This window comes from Anopheles maculipalpis, chromosome 3RL, assembly GCF_943734695.1.
Source record: "Anopheles maculipalpis chromosome 3RL, idAnoMacuDA_375_x, whole genome shotgun sequence".
Lineage (NCBI taxonomy): Eukaryota > Metazoa > Arthropoda > Insecta > Diptera > Culicidae > Anopheles > Anopheles maculipalpis.
In genome coordinates, this window is record NC_064872.1 from 14,805,380 (window position 1) to 14,830,662 (window position 25,283).

Consider the following 25,283-nt stretch of genomic DNA (forward strand, 5'->3'; position numbering starts at 1 on the left):
TGTGCTTCTTTTGTACGGCCACATCAGGTTCGGTGAAGAATGCTAGTAGCTACGATCGGATATTGGAGGTGAATTCGTAACGGGGGGGAAGAATTTTTCCCTCTTTTGTTTGTATGTGTGTGCGTGCGTTAGTACATGTGTGTGTAATCGTGTACTCTAGTGTGGAGTAGAATGTGTGTTTTTGTTTCATTTTTATCACCATTTTCTAATAGCCGTGTGGTAGTAGAAGTCTTTAGGCAGAATAGAGCGCGGAAAAGCGAGCGTTAAGAAAATTCTACTGATCGCGATCGTGGTTCGAAGAACGTCTGCGCATAAGTGAGTGTAGTGAGTGTAAATGTCTGCAAAACGCCACAATTTAGAGTGAATGATTTTAGTGTGCGTGTGAGTGTGCAATCGATGGTAATGGCGATCGAGGTTAGGAAGTGAATCAATAAAATTAATAAATTGAAATCGTATCGAAAAGAGAATGATAGTGCATCATCTGCAGTGCTAAACCAGGGTGCAAATGTGTTTTGAGCTGGATTCGTCCCTTTACTTAAAATAGTGAAATTAGTTTAATCAACAATACTCAAAACTAGCCTTTTTGGGATCATTTCGAGAATACGTGGATATTGATCTCATTGAAGCAAAAGTATTGATTTGTTTTGAAGGTGAGTATAGTGTTACCGATCTACTATTCAAATACTTTTATCTAAGTAATATAAGTAAAAATCTTTTTAGACACAAAACAATGGCTAAGCTGCAAAAAATTTACACGATTTCATAACCACTGACGAGCAAACGTTTGTTGCAAAATTGTAAATACGTTCCGTCGTTCGGTGTCTGCTAGCCATCGTGAAAACGAAAACCACACACCTTACATACGCTCACCCTCAGCTTCTATGACACATGCTCCCGGTTGGCAGTTTTTGGTCACCCCAGTTCCTTTTTTTTCTATCACAGAAAAAAAAAGATAATTTTACATTTGGCCTCAGCATCAGGGTGGCTCCCCCATCCGCAGTTCCTCCTCCTTCTCCTCCTGCTGTCTCCTCTCCGACAACCATTTTCTCCAAACGCGATCGGTCACGGTAGAGAAGGTTCATGAATATCCAACAACAAAAGGCACACACCACACGGACACTTACACTACCATACGGCACACTGCCGGGGCCGGCGTACCGTGTCTAAGTTTTGGTCGAGCTTGAGAGCGCGCCACCAGCAAGGGGAGGGTAGAAAGAAAAAAAAAAGTGGCTGGAACAATACAATTTCATTCCGAAACCATGCAGAGAGCCACATACAGCAGGCACCGTGGTTGATAGCTGATCGAAGCGAGAGAGAGAGAGAGAGAGAGAGAGAGAGACAGAAAGAGAGAGAGAGCGAGAAAAACGATGGAAAAATCGCCATGTAATGTTGCAGATAGAATAGAAACAAAGCGGATCGAGGGGGGTTTGGGGAATTGGGGGAAGATTGGGGGAGGATGATGGCAACATTGGTAGAAGTACATAAAAACATCCTATCTAAACAAAACAAAACAACGACAAAAACAAACATGTCGTCGAGGTGCGTTTTTTGTACGTAAAAAATTATAAAAAACTGAGGTTAAATAGTTTGGTTAGGGGTTGAAAAGTAATTGCAAAACATTTACCTTAATGTGCAAAAGAAAGAGCAAAAAAACAGGTAAAAGGAAAAGCTTTAAATGATTCAAATCTTGTGTAAATGATTGCATAAAGATGTAATACCAACATCAGCATCACGTGGAAAAATATATTTTAAATGTAAAGAAAGGTTCGTCGCTTTCTTTTAATCAAAGAACTTCATCGCTCCTTTATACGTCACAAATGATTTGTGCAAAAGTATTAAATTCTCTTCATCCCTTCAAAACAAACACCACTGGCTGGTAAATTTATCGCGTGTGCTATTGTGGTTGTAGAGCTCGATATCTGTTACATGGCATTCGAATGCGTTCCCAGTCCATTGGAAAACTCCACACGCTCGATGGAAATGGTTAGCATTTTTTAATACCATCGACACAAAATACCGGAGGGGTATTTTATGTTCTGAAGGTTGTGTTGTGGTCTGTCCTTGCTGTTATGGAGAGTTTCTAGAATGCAAGTGGAAACCTTCGAACTTGCTTCAGGTGAATTCATATGTACGCGCCCTTGCTCGATAGAGAGCGCTGTAAAACGATATGCATGAAAATACTTCACATGCTGTTAGATGGGACAGTTTGGGGCTATATTGACCACCTGGTTGTGTGGTTGTGGCTTACAGTTTATGAGTAGGTTTGAGGGCAGCATAATTTTTATGTGTGTGAGAGAGACTATTGGTGGGAACGTTGCCCTAGCGTCTTATGATGATTGGAAAATCGTTAGAGCAATTTAATTCCGTTTCCTTGAAGTTTTACCTCTTTTACCTTAAGAAGATTGCAATTCATTTTGGAAGTTATCGAACAAAAGTAACTGAGATAAGGTTCACCTTCACAACTTCTACTGAATATTAAATAGAGTTCAAAAATGGCTCGAATATTACTTGTAAGCTACACAAGACAGTGAGATTAAATCGAAAATACTATCGCAGTTTTGAAGTTTTTATTGATTTTTTAACTGGATGGGATCTGCGGCATTTTGTTGATTTTGGCCTGTCTTAGGCGTGTGGAGACTTTTAACCCACTCAGATTAATTCTGCAGGTCGAGTATAGTTGGAATGCGATTGTTTTGATACCTAAGACCAATGTTTTACAATCAAGGTAACAACTAAAGCGTTATGGAAAAGAGAAATAAGTTGAGAATATGATTCTAAGAATATCTTTGTCTTTCTTTTGTAAAATATAGATAATTATCAATGTTATGGCTTCGCTATAGTTCATGATAAAGATCAAGATCGTGATATCGTGATGTGAGAAGTGATCTCACATGTAACATAATTGTCCTTTATGTTAAACCCACTCAAAGCCGTGCATTAAAAATTCTTGAAATTAACCGTAACATTTATGTTCTACCCAAAAATTTATTTTTATTAATCATTCTAACTCAAAACAAATGAAGGAAATAGCTTGTAAGGCTTTTTTCCATTCAAAATAGTGAAGCAGTGTTAGCTATACGGTGGTGAGCTGTAATATTTTGAATAAATATATATATTTAATAAGTAAAATAATATTCGTCCTTAAAGACCTACATCCCAAGACCTCGGAAATGAAATGATTTTAAGTAGAGACCTTTAAAATTTCTCACATTTATGTTGCTGCATTCTTTCTATCGAGAGTGCCTTTAAAACCACGGCCCGCAGTTAAGTGTCTGTTGCCTCTGGAGAACAGAAAGCAAACACTGAATTCGAAAGCTTTCCATATTCCATCTACCCTATACCATTGGTAGTATGCGCTACGCGTTGTTTGGAATCGGGAAAACCGTTACGCGATCTGCTGCAAAACAAAACAACAAAAAGCCAAAGGAAGGCGAAAAAAAACAACCAACTCGCGACTCTGTGTGACTTCAATTTGATGAGGCTAGAAGCTGGATTTTGGGATAGCTCTCCGCTTCCGCCAGGGTGCGTGGCACGATTAGCGGGAACCTTGTACGACAGGTTGTTTTTCTCTTCTTGAACGCGCATCATCTCCGTTTCGTTCCTCGGCAGACCTTTGCAAGCCATTTGATCATCATCACCGTATCAGATGCTCTCATCTTTATTACACTGGTTGCAACGGTCGATGCAGCTCGCTGTATATGAGCGCGTGAGCGCTTTAGATAATCTTCCAAAATGTGTGAGTTTCCTTTCGCGCTGTGGAATAGGTGTGAAGTTTATTTATGTACACAGATTTTTAGCACCTCGTGTGACATTTATCGCATCAAAGTGTTGTATTAGAAGAAGTCAGCTTTAAAAAACCCCTAAAAAAGCACGGGATGATCAAACAGTGGCATGACACACAGTACGCTAAATATAAATGTGACGCTTGCAAGAAGCATCATCTCCTTAGGGGAAAATTGCACTGTAAAGCAGGAAAATAATAACGATAAATTTGTTTTGCTTCTCTGCATTTTTTCCGCGTTGCACCAATTAAAACCCTTCTTTCGGTGCAATTGCATCAACAGAGGGCAATTTACAAATTACGCAAGCTGTGTGTGTGCATTATTAAGTTATTACATTTTTCTCCATCTCTCTCGTAGTGGTGTTTGTGAGTGGTTTATCACCCTAACGCCCCACGCTCATGATATGTCCTATTGTGTATGCACGCGTAACTTTTCTTCTACCGCCATCCCCAAAAAGCGTGAAAAAAATTTGTTCATGGGAACCAAACAAAAGAAAAGAAAAAGCTAGACGAAAGATTCGCTTTCCAGCTGTTTGTTTACCTAATTTTATAGATGTGTAGTATGTAGTGGTAAGAAGAAGGCACAATCAAATTGAAGGCGGGTGGTAAAACAAGACGGTAAAGACAACGGAAATGTTCATCACACCTCGGCCGAGCGTTCGGAGCGATGCTATCGCTTAATATGTTGGCGGAAGATTGTTTCGTTGTTTGGCGGCGTGATGCCACTAGCAACTGTTTCATATTCTCACTTTTCACCGAATTATGTTACCGGGAAGTTTTAGGGCTTTTTTTGTTGCTGCTGCTGCTGCTGCTGCTGCTGTAATCATCACCGACAACACTACCGCATTGCACTCGGAGAGATTATCTGTTTGAAAGAACTGTTTGAAATGATAGACTAAACACGAGTGGTATGGGAAGAGTGAGAAGAAGCAACGGCATAAGACGGAAGTTGATGGGTTTTTTTTGTGTACCACAAAGCAAACAATAGACCCTTTTCTCACCTTTGGCTGAGATGGCTTAATATTATCATACAATAAACAAAAGTGAATTAGTGCAGCTGTCGTGGTGCATCGAACGTGGTGTGATAGGTTGCGTGCTTGACGATGACCTATTCTTGGATGAAAATTAATTTTTGTCGTGGTTTTTTGCATTACTCTTCACATTGCGATTCAAAGTTTTCACAAGTTTTCATTAGTCAAACGATGCAATTTTTCGGCCACTTTTAGGGTGGTTTCATGTCTTGTACGGTGTACAAAACCGGAGCGTGGTTAACGTCGGTTGGTTATATTTTTTTTTGCAATAAAATAAGAAATTAGTAATAAATTATTAAAAACTCAACCCCCTGGGGAATGAAGTTGTTGTGTGTCTGGTGTCATTTATAAAAAAAAACGGGCTTAGCGATCAGCGATCATAAGACGAGGAAAGTTACGAGACCATGTTTTAAAATATTTTTTTGCCAATTGTATTTTGTTTGTGCTTTAAATTGGATTAATTTCTGCACGACCGTGCCTTCCAGGGGAATGTACGAAAGGAAAGAGATTTTTTTTTCTTTTGGCCACTTACGCTACAATAGAAATCGTTCGATATAGTGGCGTGCAATGGCGGTCGTGTGACAAAATGTCGCGATCGATCCGTTTTCACCGTTTGTTTTGCGATCGCGCTTAATCGGACGTGATCGGGCGAAAGTTGTCCCGAAAGCCAATTAGGTGGAATGGATCAGTTTGCTGGGGAATGGTGAGATTAAACTAGAAGCGGGTTGGAACAGTTTGGGTACGATCGTGTCCGACCGGCACGGAGGAATGAGTTCATGTGTGATGAAGGGTTTAAGGTTGACAGTTTGAAGATGATGATGGATTTTTGGAGGATGATTGAAAAGAAATTTGCTGTGTTAAGGGGATGGAAACCGTGACAGTTGGATATGTTTTCTAAAATACGGTTAAAATCTCTTCGTAGGATTGGAATTGTGGAAGTTTGTTTTGTATACAGGGTAAGTGAAGTAGGGTTTGAATAATTTACTGTTGTGGGCTGTAGTTGTTAAATTATTATGATTATAGCATGATAGGGAAATTATCTAAAAGTAAAAATATACCTCTTTCTTCAGGCATTGCCGGTCTCGCCTCATAGCATGGTTGTTTTTAGCTAAAACAAAATCATTTTGATGCTAAAGTTGATAATTTAAGTCAAAAATTATTTTTTGCAGAATAAAACCTCCAAACCTTCGGAAAAATGTTCAAAAAAGGGTAGTTCAAGAAATTTCGTAAAATAAAGTTAAAAGCTTTTAAAATTGTATATTTTTTGACTCGGTAAAAACATTTTATTTAAACGAAATTCTTTTTCAACCTTGAAAAATTCGAAAATTTTGCTTAGGTGATATTGATTATTAAAAGGGTAATTAAAATTAATTCCGTATCAACCGAGCATGCATGGGATAAGACAAAAAAAACAAGGGGAAAATCATGGGAAATGTGTACAAAATCATTTAAAGAAGAGCTGAGAGTCCGGCCCCAAGCCGTAATACTTAAACTTAAATTTAAAAACTAACACCGTACTGAGATGATTTCTTACGTTACGGTTGGGGAGATTTGGCTGTCAAATACATAAAATTCCTTAGTAAAATTTTTGTACTCTTAACAAATTTTAACAACGGATTCAATGAGTGAAAAGAAGCGAAGAAACGGTTTAACCGCTTTGCAATTTCACAAATACCAGTAGCAGTCTTCAATTGTACAAGATTAACGATGGAAACTGCAAACTCACATTTGTCTTGCTGTTCATTACCGATAATTAATTGTCTGCCCATATGCGCAACCACAGCTCGGTAATTTCGTCCAAAATATAATTGAATTTAACTACTGACCCAACAGCAACATGCACTTGGTACACAAGACAAGATACACAGAGGGAGCAGAAGAAGAGGAAAACAAAAACTTCAGAAAGCTTCAAATCAAGTCAATTAAACTTTACACATCACCGCACCACACCGAACCATGTTGCATGTACACATTTTTGTGAAGGGGAAATGTTTAACTTTTCTGCTAAACCTCCTGACAGTGTGCGGTTACGGTTGATTATTTATTTTTTACAGCACATAACAGTTTCTGATGCCTTGTCTTAACCTGCAAAAAGAGCGGAAGGGGAGACAGGGAGTTTGTTTCAAAATTTTGTATTCTCTAGCTCTGCGTCGTGGTACATTTAATAGGTAAGCGGCGAAAGCGACGAGGAAAACAATTTCGTATGTACAATGTGCTTTTTATTTTGTTACTGTGTTGAGCTTTTCACTTTTGTTTGCCATTGTTTTAGCCGGTAGCTGCTCATCTGAATAGCTCGATGCAGAGGAGGAAATAAGTTTGAGATTTAAAGCTACCGAAGAGTGCGTAGCCGGGATTGACCTAAAGTGTAAAGATGCGTACACAGTGCAGAAGCGTTTGGTGGCAATAGGTCTTAAATTTAGCAAATGTCTAATCGATCGTTAAACTCATCCATCAACTTCATCGCGTCGAACAAATGATCGGGAGTGGAACCTTAATCAACCGTCTAAAGAAAGTGCAAATCACCCGGGTGTAAGATTTTCGTAGTTTTGTAATTTACTCGTCACAATGTAAATTGGCGAATGAAGTGAATGGATCTCCGTGGGAACCGGCGGTTGGATCAACAAGTGGTGCCAAATTTTCGACTTTCGTTTTTATCTATTTAAGATATGAATTTAATAGTTTTGTGTATTTGAAGGAATTTAAACGGGAAAACCCGCCACGAACTTCTCGACATTAACTGAGCGCTTATTTAGTAGATTTTATATAATTTTTAGTGTCTTTTATTCGTGTCCCCTTCCCAACAGATAATTCTTAATAAATCGTCGCAATCTTTTCCATGGCGCATGTGTGGATATAATCACTCTTTTGAACCATTTTCTCACCCCATTCTATTGGTCGGAATGGTTTAGACTGGATCGTTTTCACTTTCGATTCACCTCTCAACTGGGCGCTGGTACCTCATCATGCGTAGAAAGCAACTATCATGGCGTTTAATTGTGCGCTGAGAATTTCTCCCGATCTCACCCTTTTACTCTCGTTCCTCGAAACAAAATTGCAACCAAAACATCGCCCATTGCAAAAAGTCACCTCCTCACCCATCCACCGAGCGTCGTATTATTTTATTGTTATTTAGCAGCAATGATGGGGAAAATGAAATGAAAGTAAAAACAGTCGACACAGGGCCAGACACAGACAAATGGTACCGGATTCCCTCTCACCTGTCGCCTGGCGTGTGCACAATTTTCCCTTGCCCGCCTTACGAAGCCTCGTTTTTCCTTCCCAAAATGTGTCTCTGCAAAGTAGCGAGCACTGTGTAGAGGAAGCTTTGAAAAGAAAGCCTTTAAAGAAAACCACGTGGCAGTGACGCCTTTATTGCTGTGCGTAAGGCTAGCGTATCGTTGCGGTGGAAAGTGATAGTCGAATAGTTGTTGCGTAAGGTGGTTTGTTCCGCCAACCCTCTTTTTTTTGCCCGTTGGGGAGTGTTTGAGAAAATGTCACCACCCTGCATCATTGTTTCCGTTACCGTTGTCCGCCTGTGTCCGTCCGTTGGCTAGACGTTGATGAACGATGAAAAGATAAGCAATTTATGCAATTACTTGCGACTTTTCGTGTGGCAGGTGGACAGGATCGCGGGAGTGGCGTTTATGCTGTTTCCTTTGCATGATGATCTATGTTGTGGGTTACACGCCTTCTTTTCTTTTTGATCATTTTGTGCTACGATATAGCAAGGTATATGGCACTGTTGCCATGTGATTGAAAAGGGTTATGATTTAATTCTAGCTCTAATTCTAATTTAATTCTGGATGTTAACTTTTAAGTGATTTTAGGACTTTTTTTGATTTTAGTGATTTAGGTTTATATGACTTTTGTTCGCTAAATTGTAATTTTGATAGTCGGTTAGTAAGCGAATTATTCAAAAATAAACCTTTATAAGCTAGTCAAATTGGACTAATTTTAATTACTTCAATTGAATTATTCAGCTTCGATTGGACAACGTCATCAGGTGTCTTATAACCTTTTTCGATGCAAATTGTTGCAGCTAGAACAAAGCATGTATTCCTCCAAATGTCTGTTAAATTTCCAGCCATTTTAATTCTATATTATCGATATTAAGACCTTAAAAATTAACAAAATTTGGAAAACTTTTGGTCTCAAAAATGGATATGAAAGCTTGCACCGAAGGGCAATTTCTTGAAGTATATAAAACCCTCATTCGTAGTTCTCACCGAGATTTCAAATTTAACGATTTTTAAAATTAAGTTTTTTGTCTTCTTTGGAAGCAATTTTACAAAACTTGCATTAGAATTTCGAAGTCCAGGTTCGAAGTTTATCTTACGAGCTTAGCTTTTTTACTTTTTACTTTTACTTTTAAGCCAAAATGTGGAGTAAAAATATCCTCAAGAGATCCTAATTTTGTCCTTCTCAATCCTATGCTGGTGTAAGAGGTGGGATTTATCAGCATCATCATCATGAGCTTCCGATAAAATTTAGATACAAAAAGTACTTTGCACGAACACAAACAATTCTCCAAAATTTTAAAAGCGTACAAAAATCTCTCAAACCACATGTTTTTAAGATGAACTATTTCTAAAACTAACTGCCCAAAACTAAGCCACCGGTACGTAGGTGGGAAAGAATTCTGCGTCCTCTTATCGTGCGGTAAGATTGCTTCACTGCTCGCACACAAGAATTGCGGTGAACGTACGCGAATGATAACGTCACTGATAAGCGAAACATTTTTTGTTGTGACTCGTTGTCTCCCGCCGTTAAATCTTGGTGCCTTTGGTGACCTTGCGCAAGGTAGTTAGTGGCGGGAGCACTGTTATCTGACTAGGTTGGGTGGTAGGTATGCGCTGTGTATGTGATTTATTTTCTACCGTATCCCCAAAACGTGCACAGTGCTGATAAGGAGATAATACAATTGAGTGAGGCGAGTTGGGAGTTGGGGTGCGAAATTCGAGTGAATAAAATCGCTTTAGAGTTCAGAGTAGGGTTTCAGGCTAATCATTAAAGATTTATAGCAGATTCGTAGTAGTGTTTTGTAAGAATTTTTCATTCGGAATAGTTGAGGTTATCTCGAGAACTGGGCCCTAAATAGTGACACAACGCGTAATCGGATCTAGAAATCATGCTATCAAACATTACCCCAATGCTGTCAAGTGCATGTAAATGATAAATCACATCACGGCACGTACGATCCTATTGCTCTCATTGTTCGCTGCCAGGAAGTAATCACCGTAGCACTATTTCACTACCACCGGAGCGGCGCCATATCAAATTTGAAACAAGTGATTGGATTTATTTTTATTTTACCACGATAATCGGGTGTTCGTGCTGTTTGTCAGCGTTCGAGGTGGAATGCATGCGTCAGTAGAAGGGTTGTAATGCTTGCTGGAGCATTGTTTGCTCTTTTATGCTTTTATGGATGATAAGACGAGTTGATACTCGAATCCAACCCTTCATAGCCTTACAACAGATAATGCAGATGTGTGATTTTTTGTTGTTGTTACTTCAGATTCCACTGGCGTTGTTTTGAGGCAGTTTTATGTTCTTAAATGTATGTCATTCCAGAAATAACTCATAGTTGAATTTGTCATGTAGAAAAAATAAAATTAGTGGCTCATTTCCACAAACTGGCAGCGTCTGTGCACTACTGTCATCACTGTCAAAAAGACAAATCCTCAGCAAAGCTTATACAAATTTGTGCGTGTGCAAAGGTGTGTCTGGACCACTTTCAACCGAACGATGTAAGTGCTACCATCGGTACCAGCAAACACGGCAGGTTGAGGTTAAAAATTAAATGAAAAAATGAGCAACAAGCACCTTAATGTCGGCTGGTCCGTGTGATCGTGTTATCTTCTCCATACACCCTCTCCGCTGGACTTTGTGTGTCCGATGCGTTCCATACGGTGGTAATTATCACTGGCCCGCGTACCGTAATTAGTGACAGCCGAGCCAGCCGGTGGACAACTGTGCCGCCAGGGCTTTGCTGTATGGAATCGAGAAAAATCCGATTACTTCTAGCGGGTCAAGCTGGCACTGGGTGTGTGTTTTCTGCGTACGTGTATGTGTGTGTTAACATGTGTGGAAAAAGTGGAAATGAAAAGACTGTAAGGTAGCCGTCGTGGCCATACTTGGGAAATGTTACTTCTGGGTGCCGCATTTAGCTACGTTTTTTTTCTTTTTCTGTGTTTTGTTTTCAACCGTCTTGAAGCCTTTCGTTGTAGTTGCACACGCATGGAGACAATGAGTTTTCGCAATGGGGAAGTAAAGGCTTCATGTAGACAGCGGTGGTTGATGTGGTTTCGGTGAGGGTTGATACGCTTGATTGTGGTTTTTTTATATAATATTTTGTTACGCACTTACGTTTCTCAACGAAGCAGATAACTCATGGGGTTTAAGTTAGCTTAAATATCACTTTCAACAAGCACTCTACACAAATGTTGCTACCAAGTTTCGTTCGGGTTTATAGCCTTGGTTGCACAATGCATATGTATTTGCATTTTTACCAATTTTCCGGAATCGGGACGATCAATTACAACTTCGTCTTGAATAAATAATGATCCTCGGATAAGTTCTTCCGAGGAAAGGTTAATGTAAAAAAATATGTTGGTCGCTACTGAGGTCAGTTAGAAATCTTATCCGAGGACTCAATTTGGCAGAACTTTTCGCTACCAGGACATTCTAGCAGATACATCAATGCCATTACTTCATCTTAACTTGGCCCTAGTACGACTATTCCGTCCATTTGGACAGCCCCAAAAATCTTCGCGGACTAAGTTTTCCGATGTCTTCTTATAGCTTGCACGATCCTGATGACTTTAATGTGCTGCTTAGTTTAGAGATCACCGTATAGATCACAAAGCTCAACATTGTAATGGTTTTAGTGTTCATGTCCATTTAATAAATAAGAGGCCAATAAAAGCTTCTGATCATTTTGGACAGAGAATGTTACGACTCCACATCTCCTAAATATTTCCAGCTTTCAAGGTATAGAAGTTTGCTTTGACTGTACCTTTAGTACAATAATATCCACCTTGTCTTGGATGTACTGTCCAATTAAATCATCACAACCAAACTTAACAGTAAGACAACTAGTCTTGTCAGCCAGCAATAAAGCCTTGATTTTCCGAGATGGCCGAGTAGGTCATTCAGCATAGAAAAAGAAGAAGAGAATCTTCCCCCAAAAGTCAGAAGCTGTTGTAAAACTCGAAGCAATCATAACCTGTTCTTAATGCCTGATTTCTAATCACTTTATAGTTTATTGGGTTCGTGAGTTCTACGTATTTCTTATCTAGCTCTACAAGCAATAATCTTCGTATCAGGGCACGATGAAACCAGATTTCAGCTCAGGCCGAGATAAGCTCAGAGTATTTTACGTAATCGGCATCCATATTCTCCATTCTGCAGTGATTTAGAAGAAGCTTCCACTACATCAAACAAAGTGCCACCATTTTCGACATTGGTTTAAAAGTGTTTCATAACTAATTACATCGATTTACTGGCTAAAGCTAAAAAGGCTCCTATTGTCAATGTATTAGCGATTAAACCGTGCACAAATGGGCCCATTTTGCAAGCAATACAGTGTCGATTAGTTTTCTAGACAAAACTTCGAAACCGGTCATCCACACTCGCTAGGAAGCGAATGGAAAAGAAATTATCTCTCCATCTTTCGCCAACGTGGACTTGGTCCATGGTCTTGACCGTCGCTGTTGTCGGTCGGTTGTTGTTTTTTCTTCTGTTCCTTCCTTACTTCACGTTGCTTCTCGTGCCTTTTTCCCGCGATGGAGGACCATTTGGAAGGTGAGGTGAAAATAAGCTAGCGTGACGTTTTGCACTATACACACACACACACAAACACGCATGCATGTGAAGGAATCGTGTGGAAAGCGGGTCGGCGAAGAACTGGATCCGTTCGACTAAGCCGGTTCTTCTGCTGCCGGTCGTTTGGACTTGACCGAGTGGACTTGGAGAATGGAGCAAAATGATCAACGTCATCACTACAATGATTGTGATCGGGCAGTCGGTTGAGCGTTTGGGCTTCATTGTTCGTTTTCGACATGTGTATAAGCAGGAAACGATTTATGCCTTAACTATTCTCTTTTCTTGGCATTAGCTTGCAAATTTGACATCTCTAATCTGTTTTGGCATCATTCGGATGGATGTTTTAAAAATTAGTTTTTATTTGATAATTTTAATTACAAATGAAAGTTAGAGTTTCAAGTATTGATAGCAGGTAAATTATTCGATAATAAATAATTAATGGTTCCTTCCACAAGTCTAAGCCACAGTAACACTGAGCTCTGGATACATGCAATTGCGCTGCGTAAACACCAACACAACCCCAACCGTCCAGCAGGAGGAGCCTCATCGTGGCATAAATTCTCAGCTGCTGCTGGCTACATAATTTCGCTAACTAACCATTGAAAGCTTTCGCTGTGCATGTGTGAGTGACGTTCTACTGTAAGCACATGGTACAGTACATACGCCAAAGCATGGAAGCGCACGCCCAAGATCACTGTCCGATCGTCTAGCGGTACTTGTAATCCGAAGAGTGTACGTTATCGCATTACGATTTCTTTGCGGCGTTGCGTTCCCGTCTGTTTTTTATTCGCCTTCTTCGAATTCTTCGCAAGTTCGCATCGACCAAACTGTCCCACACAAAATGAGGTCGAATCCTGTCCATCCAGTGAGGGCAAGACCGGTCTGAAGTTTTATGTAGAGCTGATGGGTTTTGCTCTAAAGCTTTCGTAAGAACACTCTCCAAAGAACAGGTTTTTTGGAGTTGTTTTTTTTTGTAGTTCTTCTTGCAAATGAGAGCTGTACAGCCCGTATTATATTGCCGGAAAGGTTAATTGCAATCTCTCTTAGGACTCGTTTTAAATTTGATCCACCATAGTGCGATAATAACCTCCCTCCAATTTTGGAAAGTGGGAGAAATTGTTCCAGGAAAACAATCTGGAACAGTTTGTGGTAATCGGAATTTGAGAATTATTGTGGACTGTTTTGGGCCATGACTTTGGGCCATGACTTATGTGATCAGGTCGTATGGTAATGCAAAACATCTTAAAAGGTATTTAAATTGCAATACCATAACATATTTTATTTACCTTATCATACAGTTTTTGGACGTCCTAATGAGAGTCATTATTTCAGTAAACACCTCAAAATTACTATTATTTGGGCTTTTTTTTTAAACAAGGAAGATAATGTCATTTTTTCTATACTCTGAAGACAGCCTTACTTACCTGCATACACACATAAATTCTCGAACCAATGTTCGATTGCTTTTCCTATTGTATTTACGCCTCGTTCCAACCAATGCTTCCGTTCCATTTCTAATAGACAGCATAGAAAGAGTTCACAATACACTTAAAAAGCTCACACTTTACGGAACTAAGAAAACACATCCCCTTCTTGTTCCATCTTCCCTTTATCGCACAATGCATCTTACCGATTGCCGGTCCCTTTTGTCACTTGCACGTACAATATAAAAAAGAGGTTCGTCGCTTGGTAAACAAATCTTTAGTTTTCCTTCGCGCCATACGCTGCCGTTTCTTTCAGCAAACGGATTTAACCGCTTTTGTGTTGGCGATAAAATGGCCACTAGACCATCCATAAATAGCACAACCGGAGGTGATTGTTGTGTGGAGTGTTCGTATGTGCAGATGCTTCGTATTAAAAGCGCTCACATGAAGCTTCACTTTCGTACTGCTGCATCATCAATTTCTTCATCATTATGGCGTCAAGAAAAACACAATCTCAGCATCGTTGTTAAGTCTCTTTTTCTCTCGCCCTCGCGGTCTTACAGTTCACAGTGTACGTATTAACCGGAAATGACCATGTCTGTGAGCTGCAGATAGACTGCAGTGACGTTTCTTTTCCTCCCTTTTGCCAGAACAATATAATGAAAATGTTTTTCCATGAGGTTCAATGTGGATTAATGGTGTATTTTTCTCTCTCTCTCCCTTTCAACCTATTTCATTCCAGATTAAACCAGAAGTCAATGTGGCGTCAAAATGGTTATCGTTACACGGGTAAGTGCTACTTGCTGCAAGTGGAAGCGGGCTTTGATTGCTGTAGTAAAACTGTAGTTGAATAAAACAATGTGTCGAATATATGTTGTCGCCGTACACGATCAATATATTCGCTCGATCAAAAGCGATCGAGAAGGAGCAGAAAATGGGGAGCTTGTTTGTTACACGAGTAGTGTAAATTAACAAGTAAAATGGATGGAAGCGATAGCAGCTACATGGTGGGAGCAACAATGTCCACTTGTTGATCCATTCGCTCGACCTGCTGTGAAATGGTTGCTGACACAAGATAAACATTTGTGTTTAATTTTCACCGTCGCAGGCAAGCCTTTTTGTGTAAATGCTTTGTGATCTGATTTCGGATGCCCCACATTTCGAGTGTGTTTATTGACGAGCGATAAATAACAGTAAAAACAAGCGATTGAATGTTTGTATATTTTTAGTTTGTTTAACTTGATAATCAGATAAAATATTAATGCAAATAAAGTCGATAAATACATCATCATATATTGAGGGTAGATGTAGTGCAACGCCAGCACTCGTTGAGCAATAGCTAATGGAATTTGTAATGGAATGTTGAAAACCGATTTATGTCCATCGTTTCCCATCGCACTAGAAATCTTACTGCTTTGATGATTGATGAGGTATTTATGATAAAGAAATGCCATTCGGGAATGCATGCTTGCTACAGAGAGAGGAATGATGATGGATGAGGTTTTCCTGCTATATTTCTGACCTTTTTACTGACGAATCTGGCAGTTGTAATATTAGGGAAAATGTGAAATATTTAATTAGTAAAAGTAAAAAGAAAATTCACACACAAACACACCGCTGTTCCTTTCCCTCACACGATGCTTCCGAAAAAACGAATGCGCATCATCGGACTGATGGGTGATTATTTCAATTACCGCTTTCCATCTCAACCATTAATGAGCGGTTGAGCGGGGGATTTCGGGAAGATTTCATTTGAAAAGGGGTTGGTTTTCCTGCCCCGGAACCAACTCGACTGCGGCATAGTTTTCCACCCCAAAGCAGTATGGTTTTTCGGATGGAAAGCTGGCTCCCGTCATAAATCATCAAACTTTACCAAATACAAAAACAGGGCTAAATGTGTGCTTTTTGTATGAAAGCGAAATCAGCCATAGCTAACCTCATTCACAAAACAGAGGGAGGATAGTCACAATCAAAAATCGATTAAGAACTTGGCTTTGATTTAGCAAAAGGTTAGTTCATCTAGGTCTGTTTTAGGTCACTTCAGTTAGCCGACTACTTCACTTTCTGCTTAATTGGGGGGTCTTGTTTTGGTTTGAAATTTTTTTTCACTGCTAAAAGGCTCCTTCTGTCCTATTGAATGTGTCTCTGGCAAAACTATTTCCCTCGCAGTACTGCAATTATTGCACGCGTGCGTGTGTCCCTCTCTCCCTTGGGGGGGTTAAGTTTAACCAGCTCCAGCTGACGACTTCTTCTGCTGCGTTTGTTTGGCTTTTCGTTGGCCGGGCTTTTCTTCCTCCATGCGCTATTTTGCGCAATATATCATGTTGGCCTTTTGTGCGGTTCGTACACCAGCAGTCATAAATTAAACGCTTGAGGAAGCACTTCCAGCCGACAGACTGCTGGAGGGGTTTGGCTGTGCGAACGAAGCAACTTTTTTTTTTGCTTCCTTCGTCTGTTTTCCAAGTCAGCATTACGTCTCAGTGTGTGACTCTTGTGGAAATGTTTTACTTTAAGCAGACGGTTAGCTGGCCCTCTCCGCCATTGGCTCCCATATTTTACAGGCAAGCAAACCCGTTCGAGTGTGACACTGCCGAGTGTGGCACCCATCAGTGGAGTGGGCCTCCTATATTCATCATTAATTAACGGCAATGTGCACGTGAGCTTTTCCTCGATCGCTTCTCCCATGCGTTCGGTGTCGGTGTGCGTTGGCGTTTCCGTGCGAAGGTTGGAGCCTTTTTTTAAGCCACCCAATAACTGGCGCACTGGTAAGGAGCAGGAATCGAATTGAAAATTTGCCACCACAAACAACCCCGGCAGGCCCCCATTGCGACGGTGAGGGCGTACAGGAAAAGAAAGGGTGGAAAAATTTGCTGCACTGCCGATTGTTGTCGAGGAAGGGAATTTGCAATTGCGTATGTGGCCATTGAAGAGGGATGGACGCCGGAAATTGAGTGCATGCAGGTGAATGGAGGATTGATTAGCGAAGCCGGTTACTTAATACGTTGCTGAAGAGCTGCAGTTGCTTCCTGCTGGTGTGGAATTGTTCTTAAGAGTTCCATCTGCAATTTAATGATGGTTCCTCATGTTTTAAACGGCCTTGAAACGGTGCATGATGCAGCCCATGAATTATTCAAACCATGCTGAAAGTGGAAGAAGTAGGAAAAGTATCAAAGTAACCTCAGAGATACGATGTTTGGAGTTGAAGTTTGGTTGAGCTGTCAGTAAATACTTCGTTATAAAATAGTTTTATCACTAGGAAAGTTCCACTAAAACAATGCAACGCTCCAAGACCGCCCAAACGGCCGTGAATTCAAGCAAGGAATCGTCCAGCAAACTGATAAAATCCAACTCAATCACACCAGCTCAATGTCCACTGTCCGGCTGCGATCAGTCCCTGATGGCTTCGAACTTTCTACAGCACTATCTGCGCGACCATTCAAGCCTGAGCTTCATCTCGATCGACGATCGCGAAACGATGCTGTTCCATTTTGAGGAAAGTGCCTTCCCCTTGAACATACCGTACTGTCTGGGAGTGTTGGCGTACGGTGGACGACAACCCGGCCGGCCAGAACAGCAACCCGTCAAGCAAGGATATGCGGTGGAAAATCAGTTTCTTCCACAGCGATTTAAAGAGTTGAAAAACCATCTACCCGTATTGGTGATGGCCTGTCGAAAGGTTCCTTTGGCAGCTGGCGAAAGTGTCCCCCAGGGAGATCATGATGGTGGGAAAAATGTGTCTATAGTTTTCTGGCTATTAACGATGGGTACCGGCAGCGTTCAGGTGGTTGGCTATCTATCGATTGGTGATTTACTGTTGCGGCACCAACGTCGAAGGATGGTAAAGGTGTGCGAGTTGACAAATTCCAGTAGAGAATTGCCTGGAATCGTGTGTCTGGCGAAGGAATGGAATTTGCTGGAGTTGAATCGGAGTGAAATCGATCTTCTGTCACACGATGGTACTTCGTTGATAAAGTTGGAAGTGATGATTGATGGACCATGTTGAGCAATAAAATGGAAAGCTTTCGTAAATGTTATTTTGAACAAGAATATTTTCGATTGGATTGACTATTCGTCGCTAGCAGACATAGTAAATGTCGACTATATCGACTTTCAAAATAAAGTAGATTTTTTTATTCAAAATTCTACATCTTTTCTAGGGTGATTATATATGGATCGAGCCCGTGTCCGGACGAGAGTTCGATGTAGCGATCGGGGCACGTGTAATCTCAGCTGAAGGTCGTCGGATTCAGGTGCGAGATGACGACGGCAACGAACAATGGCTGACACCGGAGCGACGCATCAAGGCGATGCATGCGTCCTCGGTGCAGGGCGTCGAGGATATGATATCGCTCGGCGACCTGCACGAGGCTGGCATTCTGCGAAACCTGCTCATCCGATACAACGAAAATCTGATCTACGTAAGTATGGCAAGATGCTAAGAGGCCGCACTTACAATTCCTTCACCTTATGCACAATCTTTCTTCTCTTGTAGACGTATACCGGCTCCATTCTGGTCGCTGTCAATCCGTACCAGATACTGCCCATCTATACTGCCGACCAGATCAAGCTGTACAAGGAGCGCAAGATCGGTGAACTGCCACCGCACATTTTCGCCATCGGTGACAACTCGTACGCCCATATGCGCCGGTACGGGCAGGATCAGTGTATCGTCATTTCGGGTGAATCGGGCGCTGGCAAGACGGAAAGTACAAAGCTGATCCTGCAGTACCTGGCCGCCATTAGTGGCAAACACTCGTGGATCGAGCAACAGATCCTGGAAGCGAATCCAATTCTGGAAGCGTTCGGTAATGCGAAAACGGTCCGCAACGACAACTCGTCCCGGTTCGGCAAGTACATTGACATCCACTTTAACAGTGCCGGTGTGATTGAGGGTGCAAAGATCGAACAGTACCTGTTGGAAAAATCGCGCATCGTGTCGCAGAATGCAGACGAGCGAAACTATCACATATTCTACTGTTTGCTAGCTGGGTTATCGCCGGAAGAAAAGCGACGGTTGGATCTAGGACAGGCGTCCGATTATCGGTATCTTACCGGTGGTGGCTGTATTCGATGCGATGGACGTAATGATGCGGCAGAGTTTGCGGATATCCGGTCGGCTATGAAGGTGCTATGCTTTTCAGATCATGAGATCTGGGAAATTTTGAAGCTGCTTGCTGCCCTTTTGCACACGGGCAACATCAAGTACAATGCGACCGTCATCGATAATCTGGACGCGACGGAAATACCGGAGCATATCAATGTGGAACGGGTGGCGAATCTGCTCGAGGTGCCGTTGCAACCGTTCATCGACGCGCTGACACGTAAAACACTGTTCGCGCACGGTGAAACGGTCGTGTCGACGCTGTCCCGCGACCAGTCGATGGATGTGCGGGACGCATTCGTGAAGGGCATCTACGGGCGACTGTTTGTGCTGATCGTGAAAAAGATCAACCAGGCCATCTACAAACCGAAGTCATCGACACGCAGTGCCATCGGTGTGTTGGATATCTTCGGGTTTGAAAACTTCGATCACAACAGCTTCGAGCAGTTCTGCATTAATTTTGCGAACGAAAATCTGCAACAATTCTTCGTGCAGCACATCTTCAAGCTCGAGCAGGAGGAGTATAATCACGAAAGCATCAACTGGCAGCACATTGAGTTTGTGGACAATCAGGACGCGCTGGATCTGATCGCAATCAAGCAGCTTAACATTATGGCGCTGATCGACGAGGAGAGCAAATTCCCGAAAGGTACGGATCAGACGATGTTGGCGAAACTGCACAAAACGCACGGGACGCACCGGAACTATCTGAAACCCAAGTCGGACATTAACACCAGCTTTGGGTTGAACCATTTTGCTGGGGTTGTGTTTTACGATACGCGAGGATTTCTGGAAAAGAACCGTGACACGTTTAGTGCCGATTTGTTGCAGTTAATTTCGAGTTCTACCAACAAATTCCTGCAGCTGGTGTTTGCGGAGGACATCGGTATGGGGGCGGAAACACGCAAACGCACACCGACACTTTCCACGCAGTTCAAGAAAAGTCTCGACTCGTTGATGAAAACACTTAGCCAGTGTCAGCCGTTCTTCATCCGGTGCATTAAGCCGAATGAGTTGAAGAAGCCGATGATGTTCGATCGGGCACTGTGCTGTCGGCAGCTGCGTTACTCGGGTATGATGGAAACGATCCGCATCCGGCGTGCGGGCTATCCGATTCGACATAACTTCCGGGACTTTGTCGAACGGTATCGGTTCCTGATAAATGGTATCCCACCGGCCCACCGAACCGACTGTCGGATGGCTACGTCGAAAATTTGTGCAACGGTGCTTGGCCGATCGGACTATCAGCTAGGTCATACGAAAGTTTTTCTCAAGGATGCGCACGATCTGTTTTTGGAGCAGGAACGCGACAGGGTGTTAACGCGCAAGATCCTCATTCTGCAGCGATCGATCCGGGGTTGGGTGTACAGACGACGTTTCTTGCGTATGCGGGCGGCAGCCGTAACGATCCAGAAGTACTGGAAGGGATACGCTCAACGGCAACGGTATAAGAAGATGCGCATCGGGTACATGCGGTTACAGGCGTTGATACGATCGCGTGTACTTAGTCATCGGTTCCGACACTTGCGAGGACACATCGTGCGACTGCAGGCACGCATTCGCGGATATCTGGTGAGGCGTGAGTATGGGCACAAGATGTGGGCGGTTATTAAAATCCAATCGCACGTACGACGTATGATTGCGATGAAGCGATACCACAAGCTGAAGCTGGAATATCGGCGTCATCATGAGGCATTACGCCTGCGCCGTATGGAGGAGGAAGAGCTTAAACATCAGGGCAACAAGCGTGCGAAGGAAATTGCCGAACAGCATTACCGCGATCGGTTGAACGAAATCGAGCGAAAGGAGATGGAGATTGAGCTGGAAGAGAGACGGCGAGTGGAGGTGAAGAAGAACATCATCAATGATGCGGCCCGTAAGGCGGATGAACCGGTCGACGATAGTAAGCTGGTGGAAGCGATGTTTGACTTTCTGCCGGACTCGAGCAGTGAAGCACCAACTCCGCATGGTGGTCGAGAAACGTCGGTATTTAACGATCTTCCGGTGAATGCTGGCAGTCATGACGACATCATAGGTCCGATACACACCATCTCCGAGGATGAGGAAGATCTGTCCGAGTTCAAGTTCCAGAAGTTCGCTGCCACTTACTTCCAGGGCAACATAACGCACTACTACTCACGGAAACCGCTCAAACATCCGCTTCTACCGCTGCACACACAAGGAGATCAGCTAGCTGCGCAAGCACTGTGGATCACAATCCTGCGCTTTACCGGAGATTTACCTGAGCCACGGTACCACACGATGGATCGTGACAATACGTCGGTCATGTCAAAGGTAACGGCCACGCTCGGACGTAACTTTATCCGCAGCAAGGAGTTCCAGGAGGCACAGATGATGGGTCTTGATCCGGAAGCGTTCCTCAAGCAGAAACCCCGCTCGATACGGCACAAGCTGGTGTCGCTAACGCTCAAACGTAAGAACAAGCTGGGAGAGGATGTGCGTCGTCGGCTGCAGGATGAGGAGTATACGGCCGATAGCTACCAGTCGTGGCTCGAGTCGCGTCCAACGTCCAATTTGGAAAAGTTACACTTTATCATCGGTCACGGTATACTGCGCGCGGAGTTGCGTGATGAGATCTACTGTCAGATCTGCAAGCAGCTTACCAACAACCCTTCGAAGTCATCGCACGCACGTGGCTGGATCTTGCTGTCTCTGTGCGTTGGATGCTTTGCACCGTCGGAGAAGTTTGTCAACTATCTGCGTTCGTTCATTCGCGAAGGTCCGCCCGGGTATGCGCCATACTGTGAGGAACGCTTGAAGCGTACGTTTAACAATGGCACACGCAATCAACCACCATCCTGGCTGGAACTACAGGCAACGAAGTCGAAAAAACCGATCATGCTACCGATCACGTTCATGGACGGTAACACGAAAACACTGCTAGCGGACTCGGCTACCACGGCGCGGGAATTGTGCAATCAACTGTCGGACAAGATCACACTGAAGGATCAGTTTGGATTTTCGCTTTACATCGCACTGTTCGACAAGGTGTCCTCGCTCGGTAGTGGCGGAGACCATGTGATGGATGCCATTTCACAGTGTGAACAGTACGCGAAGGAACAGGGCGCTCAGGAACGAAACGCACCGTGGCGATTGTTTTTCCGCAAGGAAATATTCGCTCCCTGGCACAATCCGATCGAGGATCAGGTGGCAACTAATCTAATCTATCAGCAAGTCGTTCGGGGCGTCAAGTTTGGGGAGTATCGGTGCGATAAGGAGGAAGATTTGGCAATGATTGCGGCACAGCAGTACTACATCGAGTACAGTACGGACATGTCGATGGATCGGTTGTACACATTGTTGCCTAATTTTATACCCGATTACTGCTTGACGGGGATTGAGAAAGCAATTGACCGTTGGGCAGCGTTGGTGCTAACGGCGTACAAGAAAAGCTACTATCTGAAGGAAAAAGCGGCCGCGTTGAAGGTGAAGGAGGACGTCGTGAGCTATGCGAAGTATAAATGGCCGTTACTATTTTCGCGGTTTTATGAAGCATACAGGTAGGGGTGTCTTTGGCGGTCTTTTCTTGGAGTTGTTCTAATGGTTTTTGTTTGTGCTTGTGGTTTTAGAAACTCTGGTCCAAATCTGCCCAAGAACGACGTTATTATTGCAGTCAACTGGACGGGTGTGTACGTGGTTGATGATCAGGAACAGGTGCTGTTGGAGTTGTCTTTCCCGGAGATAACAGCCGTATCGAGTCAAAAGACGAACAAGGTGTTTACGCAAACATTCTCGCTGTCGACGGTACGAAACGAGGAGTTTACCTTCCAGAGCCCGAACGCGGAGGATATACGAGATCTGGTGGTGTACTTCCTAGAGGGATTAAAGAAACGGTGAGGTTTTCGGACATTTAATGGTGAAACAGTATCCTTAAACTCAATTCTTTTTCTGCAGCTCAAAGTATGTGATAGCACTGCAAGACTATAAGGCACCGGGAGAAGGAACCAGCTTCCTGTCCTTCCTGAAGGGTGATCTGATTATTCTGGAGGACGAAAGTACCGGTGAAACAGTGTTGAATTCGGGATGGTGTATAGGTAAGTTGAGTTTGGAAGGAATGAATTCCGTTCTGGACATCCTATTAAGGGCCGTCCTTCATTTCCAGGTTGCTGTGAACGAACGCAAGAGCGAGGAGACTTCCCGGCGGAGATCGTATACGTGCTGCCCACACTCACAAAACCTCCCCCGGACATACTGGCACTGTTTAGCGTCGAAGATGCACATCACGGCAAGCGCCTGAACTCTGTCCACTCAAACGGTAGCACTGAAGGACGGGACCGGCCGCACAATCTGGCCGAATACTCGCTCGATCACTTCCGGCCACCACCGAAACGGACCATGTCGAAGGCGCTCAGCACGCTCAGCTCGAAGGGTCGCGGAGGCGACGAGCTGTGGCGCTACTCGCGCGAACCGCTCAAGCAACCGCTGCTGAAGAAACTGCTCGCCAAGGAGGAACTGGCGGAAGAGTCCTGCCTAGCGTTCATTGCCATCATGAAGTACATGGGTGATCTGCCATCGAAGCGTCCACGCATCGGCAACGAAATTACCGATCACATCTTCGACGGGCCGCTCAAGCACGAGATCCTGCGGGACGAGATCTACTGCCAGCTGATGAAGCAGCTGACGGACAATCGGAACCGGCTGTCGGAGGAACGTGGCTGGGAGCTGATGTGGCTATCGACCGGTTTGTTTGCGTGCAGTCAGCAGCTATTGAAAGAGCTCACCCTTTTCCTGCGTACCCGGCGTCATCCGATATCGCAGGATTCGCTGCACCGGCTGCAGAAAACGATCCGTAATGGGCAGCGCAAATATCCACCCCATCAGGTTGAGGTGGAAGCGATCCAGCACAAGACGACACAGATCTTCCACAAGGTATACTTCCCGGACGATACGGACGAAGCGTTCGAGGTCGATTCGTCGACGCGCGCCAAGGACTTCTGTCACAACATCTCGCAGCGGTTGAATTTGCGCTCGAGCGAAGGGTTCAGTCTGTTTGTGAAGATCGCCGACAAGGTAATCTCAGTGCCAGAGGGAGACTTCTTCTTCGACTTTGTGCGCCATCTGACGGACTGGATCAAGAAGGCACGGCCAACGCGGGACGGTTCAAATCCACAGTTCACCTATCAGGTGTTCTTCATGAAGAAGCTGTGGACGAACACGGTACCCGGGAAGGATAAGAATGCGGATTTGATCTTCCACTACCATCAGGAGCTGCCGAAGCTGTTGCGTGGGTATCACAAATGTTCGAAGGAGGAAGCGATCAAGCTGGCAGCGCTGGTGTACCGTGTGAGGTTCGGTGAGAGTAAACAGGAGCTGCAAGCAATACCGTAAGTTGGTTTGATGATCACCATTTTTTTTTGTAAAGAAGTTAAAGACAATCGAATGCTCCTTACTTTCAGTCAAATGCTACGCGAGCTGATACCGTCCGATTTGATCAAACTGCAGAACGTGAACGATTGGAAACGATCGATCGTGGCTGCGTACAATCAGGATGCCGGCATGTCGCCGGAGGATGCCAAAATTACATTCCTTAAGATCGTGTACAGGTAGCGTCATCATTTTGGGAATGGTCGAAACGTTTGGGAACTTGCAATTATACATTCTTTTTTCCCCCATTTTTACTTCAGATGGCCAACGTTTGGTTCAGCATTCTTCGAGGTGAAACAGACAACCGAACCCAACTATCCGGAAATGTTGCTGATCGCGATCAACAAGCACGGTGTTAGCTTAATTCATCCCACGTCTAAGGTATGGATGAGTACTTCTCGTTCAAAGTAACCGTTAGTAAATAATTGTTCACCCTTTTCAGGACATCTTGGTAACGCACCCGTTTACACGCATCTCGAACTGGTCATCCGGTAACACCTACTTCCACATGACGATCGGTAACTTGGTGCGTGGTTCGAAGCTGCTGTGCGAAACCTCTCTCGGCTACAAGATGGACGATCTGCTGACGTCCTACATTTCGCTTATGCTGACCAACATGAACAAGCAGCGCACGATTCGTGTCAAGTAAAATCCTGCCCCACACTTTGTTAGGTCACGGTAGATCGTGTATCGGTTCCGTCCATGAGAGAAGAAGCGGTAGCTATTAATTTTTGAAA

At 43.4% G+C, this 25,283-nt stretch overlaps 3 protein-coding genes across 3 annotated transcripts in view; all 3 read left to right on the forward strand.

Annotated features, from left to right (window-relative positions):
- Window positions 1-25,283, forward strand: part of LOC126565285 (uncharacterized) — a 433,172-nt gene that overhangs the window by 333,019 nt on the left and 74,870 nt on the right. The window lies entirely within an intron of this gene.
- On the forward strand, window positions 590-25,195 carry LOC126563746 (myosin-VIIa). Its single transcript, XM_050220446.1, has 10 exons — window positions 590-650; window positions 14,803-14,849; window positions 18,218-18,478; window positions 18,553-22,682; window positions 22,752-23,015; window positions 23,077-23,216; window positions 23,285-24,506; window positions 24,579-24,725; window positions 24,807-24,927; window positions 24,989-25,195. Exons 2-10 carry the CDS (start codon window positions 14,832-14,834, stop codon window positions 25,193-25,195), a joined length of 6,510 nt encoding a protein of 2,169 aa, XP_050076403.1. The 5' UTR covers window positions 590-650; window positions 14,803-14,831.
- Window positions 17,335-18,063, forward strand: LOC126565300 (uncharacterized). Its single transcript, XM_050222464.1, has one exon. It carries the CDS (start codon window positions 17,335-17,337, stop codon window positions 18,061-18,063), a length of 729 nt encoding a protein of 242 aa, XP_050078421.1.

What these genes read in the sequence shown, in the direction of transcription:
- LOC126563746 (XM_050220446.1), top strand. An exon ending in ACAACGAAAATCTGATCTAC is followed by an intron (nt 18,479 to 18,552) that starts GTAAGTATGGCA and finishes CTTCTCTTGTAG; the next exon opens with ACGTATACCGGCTCCATTCT. An exon ending in TTCCTTAAGATCGTGTACAG is followed by an intron (nt 24,726 to 24,806) that starts GTAGCGTCATCA and finishes TTTTTACTTCAG; the next exon opens with ATGGCCAACGTTTGGTTCAG.
- LOC126565300 (XM_050222464.1), top strand. Translation starts at nt 17,335, where the DNA reads ATGCAACGCTCCAAGACCGCCCAAACGGCCGTGAATTCAAGCAAGGAA.